The sequence below is a fragment of the Borostomias antarcticus genome (genome assembly GCF_949987555.1).
Source record: "Borostomias antarcticus genome assembly, chromosome: 1".
NCBI lineage: Eukaryota > Metazoa > Chordata > Actinopteri > Stomiiformes > Stomiidae > Borostomias > Borostomias antarcticus.
Window position 1 is genome coordinate 35629008 of NC_140234.1, and position 12852 is coordinate 35641859.

A 12852-nucleotide genomic window follows, 5' to 3' on the forward strand; every position below is an offset into this window, starting at 1 on the left:
ACTGACAGGCAATCAAGGTAGTGAGAGAGAGAGAGAGAGAGAGAGAGAGAGAGAGAGAGAGAGAGAGAAAGAGAGAGAGAGAGAGAGAGAGAGAGAAAGGAGGAGGAGGAAGGAGAGAGAGGGAGACAGAGAGATAGAGGGGGGGAGAGAGAGAGGGAGTGAGAGAGAGAGAGAGAGAGAGAGAGAGAGAGAGAGAAATAGAGAGAGAGGGAGAGGGAGAGAGAGAAAAAGAGGGAGGGAGACAGAGAGGAAAGGAGACAAAAAGAGAGTGAGGAGGAGGGAAATACAAAGCAAGAGGGAGAGATGGAGAGTTAGAGAGAGAGGGAGGAAGAGAGCGAGAGGGAGGGAGGGAGACAGAAAGAGGGAGGGAGAGATGGTGAGTGAGAGAGAGAGAGAAAGGGAGAAAGAGTGGGTGGAGGATAGGGAAAGAATTAGAGTTAGTTTAATTACAAAGCTCTCTTTCTGCTTGACTGGTTCCCCAATACAGAGTCGTGTTCCTCCCATCGCTGCTGTAATCCGTATTGATGTGTGAGAGAGAGAAAGAGAGAGAGAGAGAGAGAGGGAGCAGGAAAAACAGTCAATACCTGGATACAGAGGAACAAGATGGTGTTGCAGCGTCTGTGTCTGTGTCCGGGAGGCCATGCTGGAATGAAACAAGATGACATGATGAGACCATTAGAGGAACAGAAACAGCCCGGGTCTGGGACACCACTGATGTGTGGTTGTTCTGCGGTTCTCAAAGTGCTCCTCTGTTTCCTGTTTTTCTGCAACGCTGCACTTAAGGAGAAATACTTATCTTTGTTCCACTGTGTTTTACTCCATTTGAGTCGGTAACTATATTTGTGACCAACCCCCCCCACCCCCAACCCCCAAGTGAACACGTACCTGGATGCATCCATCTTAAAGTTGTACCCTGATTTAAACAGTAGTGTCTGGGTGGCATTGTGGAACACAGAGGAGCACGGAGAGAAAGAGGAGAGGGAGGGAGAGAGAAAGAGAGAATAGCACAGGCATGGGAAAGGAGGGAGCATTCTTATATGACAATTTAATTTGGGGGCCAATTATTTTGCCCCGACAGGGCCAGTCAGGCACCACCCCCCCGCCCCTCCAGAGTCATGAATAACGAAGGGCTAAATGGGGAGCGCGGCAGACGGGAGAGGTGCAGAGCAGAGCAGGCAGAGAAAAGGACCCGTGGCCGCGGGTTATTACCTGACTGGCTGCTCTGTAGACACCACTGCCTAGTAGCAGAAATCAATCTGGATTTGGGCACATAATGGATGTCACCACATTTCCTGACCAGAGCACCGGGGGGGGGAGCCGGGGGGGGGGGGGGGGGCAGGCAGCCTGGGAACCTCTCCTGATTGGTTAACCCGGCCCCTGCTCGGCCGTGTGTGACTGATGGAGATGACAGACCCCGAGGCTGATGGGTTCGTGGTTTGTAGCGGAGGTGGTTCAATCAGCACGGCGGAGTGACTGGGACCCGAGGAGGCCGCCTACAGCCTGGCGCTGGCTCCCCGCGCCGATGTCTTTCAGCTTGGAGACACCGCCTGTCAGAGGACGATTACATCAGTCCTTGCGTGCGTCGGAGCCTCTGCCCTGTCACAGAGCAGCGGTGCTCTTCAAGAAGCTCACACACATCACAGGCACCTCTGAGATCCCACCAATCAGAAACTTAACCCTAAACAGGGTTGACTATCATTGACTATCACGGAGCTGGCAGTAACATTTCACTATACATTGTCCCCTCCCCCTCTCTGTACTACGCTCGACATAACATCTTAATCTGAGGTGAGAGGGAAGGAGAGCGGGGGAGGAGAGAGGGGAGGGAAGTAGAGAAGAGAGGAGAGGGGAGGGAAGTAGGAGGAGAGTATTCAACGCTGTCAGTGGGATTAGGAGTTGTGGAAATGTCACTGTGTGCAGTCATCCAACATCAAGAATGATGTTATCAGGTAGCCTATTCTAAGAAAACATCCCAACGGTCTGTCCATCACTCAACTGTATCTCCTCCCTGAGATTCACAATGTTGACCCAAGCCTGACTATTATTTGATCCATATGTGAAATAGGATAGAGGATACGGGTCTGCAGGACCAGAGAAGGCCGTTCATCTCAGAGGAAGAGGGCCGGCGGGCGGAAGACTAGTCCTCATCACATGCTCATTTACCCCGGCTGGGAGAGGACGCTTTTATGGTGTCCCATGTAAAAATCGCCATGTCTTAGGGCGAGGCATAAAACATGGCCGCCACCTGACAGTTTAATAAAGTTAAAAGGTTTCTACGGTGATCAGCACTGACAGGTGCTTAAAATATATAGGCTGTTCCAGATTGTCATGGCCAGCAGTAAGAACATATATCATAGTTTAGAGGAAGATGGGGAGGGAGGGGGAGGGAGAGAGAGAGAGAGAGAGAGAGAGAGAAAGAGAAAGAGAAAGAGAAAGAGAAAGAGAGAGAGGGGGGGTGGGGGGAGTGCAGTCTGTGCCTATGAGAGTTTGGCCAGTCGGAATATAGGGTTTATACCGTGTTGAACATTCCTTTGATTCAAGCTATCCAAGTCTTGGGGAGAAGGTCGTTAACCCCCCTAATGTCTCCTTCCCACACGTCCCTCTCCCCTCGCTGGCAGTTTCAAGTGCAAATTCGGTGAAAGAGCTGTCTCCAGAAACACCAATCTCCGTGTCTCTTATCGCTACGGAACAAGAGCCTCCGTTACGAACAGAAACCGCTCCTCCTCACCGGTTATACTTTCGGAGGCAGAGGAGGGAAGGAGGCACAGACTGGAGACAGATAGTCTACTTAATGTGGAGCAATAGCATTTTGAGGATTAAGGGGATTCAAAATAAGCTAATTAAAATTGCGTTAACACAGGAGCGCCGTTGATAAATGGAACTGACGAGTGTTCGGCTAATCTCATTCCATCACCGCACCATTCAAAAACCCACAAAGTCCATTAAGATCAAATCAACTCTTTAGCTCGTTTCAATAACCCAATTCTCTTCACTGGTCTCATCTGGGCCTAACTCTATATCATCTATCTCTGGTCAGGATTAATGTGTACTTATTTCTTGTTTACAATTATTTGGAAGTTCCATATTCAACAGTATCCTTCTCACTAATCATGTGAGCAGCAGTGTTTCAGAAGATGAACGGCCTCTTGTGGAGTATCGTCTCTGCATGGGTGGATCGGCGGGCCAGATCTGCTCTCTAGTGGTGAACTGAAGTATTGCATTTAGGAAGCACGATGCAGGGACAGAGATTTTAGGAATTAGTCTACATGTCAATAGAATTTTAATAGCCTACAACCTACGCAAGCGCGAGCACACATGCACGCACGCACGAACACACACCATCAATTTTCTTAAGCATCTCTGGGAGTGTCGGACTTGCCTACTACTGTAGGATAGCCTGTAGGTAGGTCTCTGCACCGTAAACCTGTGTGGGTGAGCTAACTGCCTTGGAAATGCAGCAGCTTGGTCTTTGCAAGCAGGTCAGAGTTTTCAAAGACGAAGCGAAAGCCACACTGGCACGGCAGAGACGACGCTGTAGGCTACAGAACCTTGATGTCGATGTCTTTGCTTGAGGAGAGGTGAGTTCCCAGCTAGGGGAACTGGTCCACAGTTTCAAGGCTTATAGGCTACTGTCAGTTAATGTTTGTGGGGGCTGCGGTGCGGTGCGGTGGATTCCAATGGTCTTTTTTATGTTCATGGCCAGACCAAGGAGTACACCCTGGCTAAAGCATCAAATATACACTGAATCTGTTTCTGTGTGGGGCCGACCCCCACGATGCCGTCATCATCTGCATAGCGCAGCTCCACGATGGATGTGTGGAAGAACTTGGACTTGAAACAAGTTTAGGTTGAACAGCTGAGACAGACACTGAGGGGTAAACTGTGAATCCACCCCCCCACACGCGCACACACACACTTTCTCACACACACACACACGCGCACACACACACACACACACACACACACACACACACACACACACACACACACACAGTAATAGTAACGGAACAGAACTAAAACTAGAATGTATTAACAATATTTATTCACTACAATCTCCAGTGTTAATTCTCCATGTCAATCATATCAATCCAACAGTAAGTACAAGATCATATTTTACATTATGTACAAAGTGGTTTTCTATTGGCAATACAATGTATAGCTATACTAGCTATACTATAGCTATACACACAGTTGACCTGATGAAGCCTTTGTCCTTGGCAGATGATGCCCCTGTGTAGCTGGCCTGGGGGTTCTAGTATGTTATAGTTGTAGAGGTTAGGTTTGGAGCATGAGAGAGAGAGAGAGTGTGTTTCAGTTTCCTCACCTCTGTGTTGTCTTGGGAGGCTGGCAGAGAAACAGATCTCCCGAACCTGCTACGCTGCAGTAACAGATGAGGGAGTGATGGCGGCGTTTCATTGTGTGACTGTCAGTGTCAGTAAGTGTGTGGGTGCCATGTCTGTTTGTGTGTGTGCGTGTGTCAGAAAGAAAGAGAGACAAAGAGAGAGAGAGAGAGGAGAGAGAAAGCATTTGTGTCTGTATCTCTGTGTCTGTCTGTGTTTCTGGTTGTATGTCTGTCTTTGCGTCTCTGTCTGTGACACGAAGACACAACATGGACAGAATTGCAATAATGTGGTATGAGAGGAGCAGATTGATAAAGCATGAGGATGCACTCTAGAGAGAGCTGCATCACCTGAACAGTGCTCCAGCCAGCTAGTTACCGTGCTCCCACATTAAACCTACCTGTAGCCTACTTACATTCTGAATTACAGAACAGATTCAATGAAAAACTTCAATCTGTAATGTGGTCCAGACAAGAAATTGGATTAACCATTTTCTGGGAAACAAGCAAAATTGTTATTGAAAGTTTAAAAAAAAGAAAAAAAAAGAATAAAAACATATATTTAGTAGTTGGGTCTAGAAGCTCAATTCTGTGCCCATTCTCTGGCTAATTGGTGTAAAGGTGTTTTGATGATTAATTTGACATTATGACATCATTTGGCATTGACTTCCATTGTAGCCGAGGGTGTGCCTGTAGAACGTCGCTAGCTCCATACTGAGATCAGGGAAATGATATAATCAGGTTCATGCAAGACAGACTGAGAATAGGCCCAAATGTCCAAAAAAGTGGACTTATGCTTTAATTTAACAAACCCCAAACATCACATAGACCTATACCTTCCTGTACGTACAGTAGTTATGTTTTTCTACTAGATTGCAGCCATGTGTATTTCTGGGTCAAAATGATGTCATAACGTCAAACTGATCAGAATCTGAATCCAGTTGTTTGACTTAAAAAAGTGTCTTCATACATGATTCTAGTAGCTCTGGTTAAAAAAGTTCATTTTTCAAGATGGCGCCAGCAGGTATCTTTAATTTGGCCCTCTGTCAAAAAATGCCAGGATTTTTGGGAGGGGGCTGAGGGCAATTTTGTGTTTAAATAAAAGGTTGACAGAAGTCAAATCAATCATAAAAAACTCTTAGCCAGAGAATGAACACAGTGGAGGTTCTGACCCAACTACAGGGTTTATGAATTTGGAGAAGAACAACCACTCTGCCTAATGTAGTGGTTTTTCAGCTGTTCATTATTGCTATCATATTGCTTTACGGCCGGATGCAGTAGAATGAATTTGTACCGGAGCAAATTTCTATGTACTTCAATTCGGTGTTTACATTGGCAAGCCTCTATTATTTCATGGCAAACACAACAGCCCACAGCTATGCTGGATAGAGAGGGTCTGAGTGAAGAATACTGGAACCAGAACGGTGTGTACACCCACAAAAGAGTGAAGTGGTATTATTATTTTTTGGTTATTGTAAGATATAAAACAGTAAATGTTATCACACAATAAACAGTTGAGATTTTTTTTTCTCATGTTAAAAACATTAAGTCAAGTATTAAGACTTGCTTTACAAAGAGCAGGATACTGTAGATAATACTGTATTGTAAAATTCATATAAAAAAAAGTATTAGTTAAATGCCTCTCTCAGCCCCAAATCTCTAGCTCTTTCTGTCACTCAGAGGGCTAATACTGACTGGTTACAGTAGACCTGTCAACAACAGCATCTACAGTATCATCTAACTGATGTCCTATAGTAGGTAAGCCTGATTTAGCATGTCTGGCATAATGACCCTGGCTACTGTAACTCAATCAATGTGATCCCCATTTGACCGAGCAGTCAGCCTGGTTCTCTGCCGTCGCGCTGTGGAGAGATGGAGCGTTGGGTGGCGAGGGGGAGGGGGGGGGGGGTTGCATTGTGCGCCACAGCAAAGGGAGACGTCAGATAAACACGTGAACTTGTTCTGGAGGGAGCTCAGCTCCACGTTCAGCGGTGATACTGTAGAACAGGAGGTGTGGTGGACAGACAGTGTGTACAGTAGAAGATACTTGGCTGTTGTTCTGTTGTTTTACATGAGTTGATGACACCAGCTGTCCGTGTGGGCTTCTCTCTGTCAGTGGGAACACTTCCCCTCTTATCAACAGAGAGAGACCTGCCTATTATTACAGTCTCCATACCCTCCTTCTTATCAACAGAGAGAGACCTGCCCATTATTACGGTCTCCATACCCTCCTTCTTATCAACAGACAGACATGTCTATTCTACCCAGAGTAGTGTCAGACAAAAATATAAATGAACAGACCTCTTAAATTAAGACACGAGTTGTAAAATATCCATCATACATAAAATGATTCTTAGATTCATAAACTAGCCTACCAGTAGTAGTTACAATAATTACAATATAGAAAACAGTAGGTGTTAGCATTGTTGGAGGGAAACCCCTTTTAAATATGGTTTCTCTTATAAAGGATGTTTGAAATAGCAAATCCCCTGGGCCTTTTTCGTCCAAGGGGCACTGATGTGGGTCTGACCGGGTCAGAACCGAACCACAGCATGTACACAGCACACACACACACAGACTGCAAGAAACAAAAAGTTTTTTTCTAAATGTGTGAAGGGCATGTGCAATCTTCTACAGAGTAAGATCTGACCCCTTATACGACTGCAGTGCTTGAGAGCATGGTGACATCTTAAACTTGTGCAATGCTTCTGTGATACCCTAGAGGTTGATGGATGAAGTGAACCTGCACCTCTCATCCTGACCTGTTCTGTAACACCCATCTTAGTCTCTGGTTCTGCTGCCTGTCTCGTCAGCTTTGCATTTCCCCTTGAAACATTCACCGTGTCTCTCTCTCTTTCTCTCTCTCTCCCTCTCTCTCTCTCATACTGCTAAGGCCATTTCCAACACTGTGATGTTGTCCATGTAAGACTGTTGCAGTGAATCACCACCAGACCTCCCTCATGTATAAGACGTCAACAGTCATCCTCCCAACAACGCTCGCCATATTCCTGACGACCTGGTGTCCAACACACATGCATGCTCTGACAGGCTTCCAATGGAGTTAATGATTGCATGGTTCAGTATCAGAAACACGAGACTGCTGATGGTCATCGCTAGTCCACACACACGCACACGCACACACACACTATCACCATGCGCTGATTCTGAGGCTGACTGGACAACTTGATCCTCCACAACCCATTGGTTAATTAAGCAAGTTTGTTGTGACCACGCCCCTACCAGACAAAACCACGCCCACCAGACACAAAACCACGCCCACCAGACACAAAACCACGCCCACCACACACAAAACCACGCCCACCAGACACAAAACCACGCTCACCAGACACAAAACCACGCCCACCACACACAAAACCATGCCCACCACACACAAAACCACACCCACCAGACACAAAACCACACACACCAGACACAAAACCACGCCCACCACACACAAAACCACGCCCATCAGACACAAAACCATGCCCACCACACACAAAGCCACGCCCACCACACACAAAACCACGCCCACCAGACACAAAACCATGCCCACCACACACAAAACCACGCCCACCAGACACAAAACCACGCCCACCAGACACAAAACCACGCCCACCAGACACAAAACCGACCAACAGCAACAGAACACCAGGTGCGGCGTGAGAAAAGAGTCCTGCTGACAGGAAGTTGGCATCAGGTGAACTCTGTAAGACCCAGGTTAATATGAGCTATAAACGAAGAGAGAAAAGAGAGAGAGGGAATGAGAGATAGAGAGAGTGAGAGAGAGACATAAATAGATTTAAACAGCAGTAAAAGGATGCAGGCTGTTTCAGCCCATATAGTCCCAGCCCAGAGGGTAGACTGGTTTTAACCCCCCCACCCCCCCAGTCAGAGACTCAGACCAGTTCAGATTGGGTTCTAAACCCCCCCTAGAGGGAATCCCAGACCAGTTCAGGCTGGGTTCTAAACCCCAGACAAGTCTTCAGACCAGTGAGCCCGCTCTGCTCTGGGCGGGCACCATGACGGGCACAGCCCCCATGCGCTCCAGCATGGCCTGGCTCACCGCGTACGAGTGTGTGTGACCGCCGTGGACCGCCGGCACCGCCGGCTTGGCGCTCACCGAGCCGTTGCTCCTCCCCATGGCGGGAGGGGAGGGGGCAGAGTTACTGGTGACCACTAGGGTCTTTGGGGGAGGGAGGGTGTGGCTGCCGTTGGAGTATGCCTGGCGGGCTACGGGGGCGGTGCTCGGGGGGGCGGCGGTGGCGGCGGGGGTGTGGCCCGGGGAGAGGGTCTGCCGCGTGTCCCCGTTGTAGCGCGTGTACGAGTTGGTGTCGTAGCTGGGCTTGGGGTTGTGCCAGTAGCGGCTGTTGTAGGTGTTGGTGGAGGTCAGTGTGTCATTCTCGGAGGATGAGGCGTCCGCCTGGAAGGCCTTCACCGACGACGACCTCTTCGGGGGCAGGTCGTCCTCCCTGCAGGGGGGCAAAGGTTACATAGACATCAGAATCCTCGCTGGGGCACCGGCGTCAGCCATTAAACCTCTGGAACTTGTCCAGAAACCTGCTGCTCGCCTGGTGTTCAACCACCCCAAATTCTCCCACACAACTTCCCTCCTCCGTTCCCTACACTGGCTCCCTGTAGCGGCTCGCATCCAGTTTAAAACTCTGGTGCTAACCTACAGGGCAATGAAAGGAACAGCCCCCTCCTACCTCCAGGCCATGGTCAAACCCTACACCCCCTCCCGACCGCTACGCTCTGCTACCTCAGGGCGACTGGTTGCCCCGTCACTCCGAGGCTCCTGCGGTCAATCGACACAGTCACGGCTCTTCTCTGTCCTGGCCCCGCAGTGGTGGAATGAGCTGCCCATCTTTCGTCGCAGGCTCAAAACTCATCTCTTCAAGAAGTACTACAACAATCCTCCCACCTAAGCACTTATTGTATTATATTATATTGCACTGTACTTTAGATTGCGATTCTTGCACTTGATTATGCTCTTAGTCACTTGTTTTAGAAAGAAGATGCACTTGTGAGTTCTGGCAAGTAGTAGTACATTGGCTCTTCCTACGTTAAATGCAATTATTGTTAGTCGCTTTAAATAAAAGCGTCTGCTAAATTACTGTAATGTAATCAGGAGGGCAGCAGAGGAGACACATAGGACAAATGTGTGAGTCGCTTTAGAAGCTTTGACAAACACACACTGCTGTCTCTGCTCTGCTGTTTCACAAGCCAGAATTCTTCCTGGAACAGAAAACGTTTAAATTATATATATATATATATATATATATATATATATATATATATATATATATATATATAATATTATATAATATAAGCTTCATGCAGTTTTAATCAGATGATTTGATTACATCAATTTGTAATCAAAGCATGAGTGAGGTCTAGGGAGTTCTAGGGAGAGAAAATATATTTTTGATCTAAACTAATCAAGCATAGAGGAAAAACAACCTCTCTCTCTCTGCTGATTAAAACCATATCAAGCTGATAGCAATGAAGAGTAACTTTGATTTACAGTATCTTAGACTGCCAATTTCAAAAGTTTTACAATATTTATTTCAAATCAAATAACAGGATTTGCACATTGATATTTGAATAGTGCTAGTATACAGTATAGGGCAAGGCAAGACAGCTTCTCTAAGGCAGTGTGCTGGCTGTAGTCTGCTTCTTTGAGCGTATCAAACAGGTGATTTACAAGTTTGAGCTACAGTATAGCAATCAAGGGTATCTTTTTCTTGGCTAGTATAGTTTAGAATGTTGAAGAGTTTAAAATGCAGCTGTCCAGCCAACGCCAACAGTCGCCAACAAATAGTCACCAACAAATACTGTACATTTCCATCTCCTTCACCAATAAATACTGTACATTTCCATCTCCTTTTGATACTTTTTGCACTATGTTTGTATCACTGCACTTTATAAGCTCTGTCCTGTCCTGTCCTGTCCTGTCCTTGCACGTGTCCATTGTTGTATTATTGTAAGCACCACGGTGTCGGGAAAAGAAAATCACGTATGTAAAGTACAATGGCAATAAAAAAAAATCTGATTCTGTTTGTGTTCCATATCTGGTCCGCATTCCCTCCTTTTGAAATAATGTCTTTTTTTGTGGCGAATCCAAAAAGATAGCCTACTTTTATTTCAATCTCTAATTGTTCAATCTCAATTGCACTGCTGTGATAACAATATTATAGCCTATTACTACTGTTCACCTTATTATTTATGTATGTTGTATTTATGTATGTTGTAAAACCATGAACTCTCCAGGTATATTACCATTAATTTGAACAGTCCCCTTTCATGGTTTTAGAGCGCAATCAACTTTTACCAAGAGGACAAAATTAAGTCCAGTGTGTGTGAGTGTGTGTGTGTGTGTGTGTGTGTGTGTGTGCGTGTGTGTGTGTATGTGTTTGAGAGAGAGAGAGAGTGCATGTGTGTGTGTGTGTGTGTGTGTGTGTGTGTGTGTGTGTGTGAGAGTGTGTGTGTGTGTGAGTGCGTGTGTGTGTGTGTGGGTGTGGGTGTGTGTGAGAGAGTGTGTGTGTATGTGCGTGTGTGTGCGTGTGTGTGAGTGAGTGAGTGAGTGTACGTGCATGCATGTGTGTGTGTGTGTGTGTGTGTGTGTGTGTGGACATGCCAGCCTGCCAGGTCATTAGGATGCAAAGAGTCAGTCAGGCCCAGAATGAAACAGATAGGGGCGCTATGATTGTCGCTAGGGGCGGCAATCATTTGAACAATGATTTATCTTCCAAACTGATTGATGAGCTAATTTAGGGAGAAACTGCCTTTGAGTGTGGACACAATGACAAACTGGGGCTGAATGAGCTAAAGTTGTGTGTGGCGCCTGAAGTTCTGGGATTGAAATGAGCGTGAACCAAACGTAAAGTACAGTAGAGGCTTGCAGGAACACAAAACCTCCACAGAAACTGCACACCCACCCCCGTCTTAACTTTTAACTTTTAAATACTTTTAACTTTTAAAATGATATAATGCTCAATGTGCAATGTTGTTGTTTGTGTAGGTTGAGGTCTATGTTTATTGCGTATATTGTGTACATTGTAAATGCTCATGCATTCCAGTTCTCAGCCAGCTGCTATATGCATATTGAATAAAAACTTGAACATAGACTGCAGCTTTCAGACATGTTTTGGTCTTTTTTAGGGGCGATATGTAAATGATGCTGCAAGGTTGTATTCAGCTCATGTCCGACGCCTGGAGCCTGTCTGGAGTATGCCCACACTCCCAAATCACACCGCAGAAGACAGCTGAATTTCTTCATAAAACGGTGCCGTTAACTCGACAGTCGACACTGAATTTCAGAAATTGCTGTTGGAAAGCTGTTTTCACGGACTGACCCCGCCTCAATGTACCATAGCAATACAGAAATACCGAAGCGTTTCAAATCTTCCACATTCCAGGTTTTTAACTGCCGTCTGTCCCTAGTAGATATGAGACGTGAGTGAGAGGTGAGGATGAGGAGGGAAGCAGGAAGGAATCACCGGATCTCGTTGGGGATCTCCTCCTCTTCGTACTTGTGCTTGTTCCTCCAGTAGAACAGTGACACCACTGCCAGCAGGCAGCAGATGACCACGGCTAGGACCCCCGTAGCGATGGTGCCGGCTATGAGACCCACGCTCTGGGGCTGGGCTGGGGGAGTCACACACACACACACACACACACACACACACACACACACACACACACACACACACACACACAGTCAGAATGGCAGGAGGACCTAGAGGGTATTCATGGGTACCAAATGTAGTCCAAGATCTGCCATATGTGTGCCCTACACAGGTGTCAATTTGTGTGATTGCATAGGATTCTATGCACTAGAGCCAATTAGACCACTTGATACACCTGTGGAGGACACAGAGATGGCAGGTCTAGGACTACATTTAGTACCCATGAATATGGGTGATGAGATCAGCTCTAGGTACTGGTTAGTGTTGGAGCGAACAGCCGGAAAACATGAGGAGGGAGCCAGAAGCGCGCCGGCTGGTCATGGTCCAGTGGTTAGCGCTCTGACCACACATCACCACCAGAAAGTTCGATTCCCAGGTCTGCCACTTATCCCTGCCTCTCTTCCCTGACGCATCAAACAAGTGCAATGTTCCAGCGCTTTTAGCATTATGAATGCCGCCTTAGTCATTATGCTAAGAGCTCCACCAGAAACATGGGTCTTTTGCCTGCCAAAGCTCTTGTAAATCTCAGCCTCGGTGGCTATCAGTGGTTGACGCCACTCTACGGCGCTTTACTATGAATAAATCATTAGGAGCAGCTCTGGGGGACTGTCAGCCACGTGGCCCCAGTGCGTCGGTAACAACTTTGAAGAGCGAGAGAGAGGGATAGAGAGATGGAGACAGAGATGGATAGAGAGGGTTAGAGAGAGAGAGAGATTGGCAGGCGTGGGTGCTAACAGTGAAATTAGGTGATTCAAGTGCACATCAAAAACACCCTTCAGTTGTTTGTTTGTGAGCAGGTAGCAGCGATGCGCACCGATGGCACAT

General features: G+C 46.9%; 1 protein-coding gene across 4 annotated transcripts in view; it reads right to left on the bottom strand.

Annotated features, from left to right (window-relative positions):
• Nucleotides 1–8321: 8321 nt before the first annotated feature.
• The window catches only part of igsf11 (immunoglobulin superfamily member 11), a gene marked incomplete at both ends in the record, with an annotated part of 85873 nt that continues 81342 nt past the window's right edge, over nucleotides 8322–12852 (bottom strand). For all 4 annotated transcript variants that reach the window (XM_084441653.1, XM_084441652.1, XM_084441650.1 and 1 more), the window contains 2 exons: nucleotides 8322–8808; nucleotides 11839–11986. In XM_084441653.1, the coding sequence (XP_084297779.1) occupies nucleotides 8322–8808; nucleotides 11839–11986 (635 nt within the window). The remainder of the gene's footprint in view (nucleotides 8809–11838; nucleotides 11987–12852) is intronic.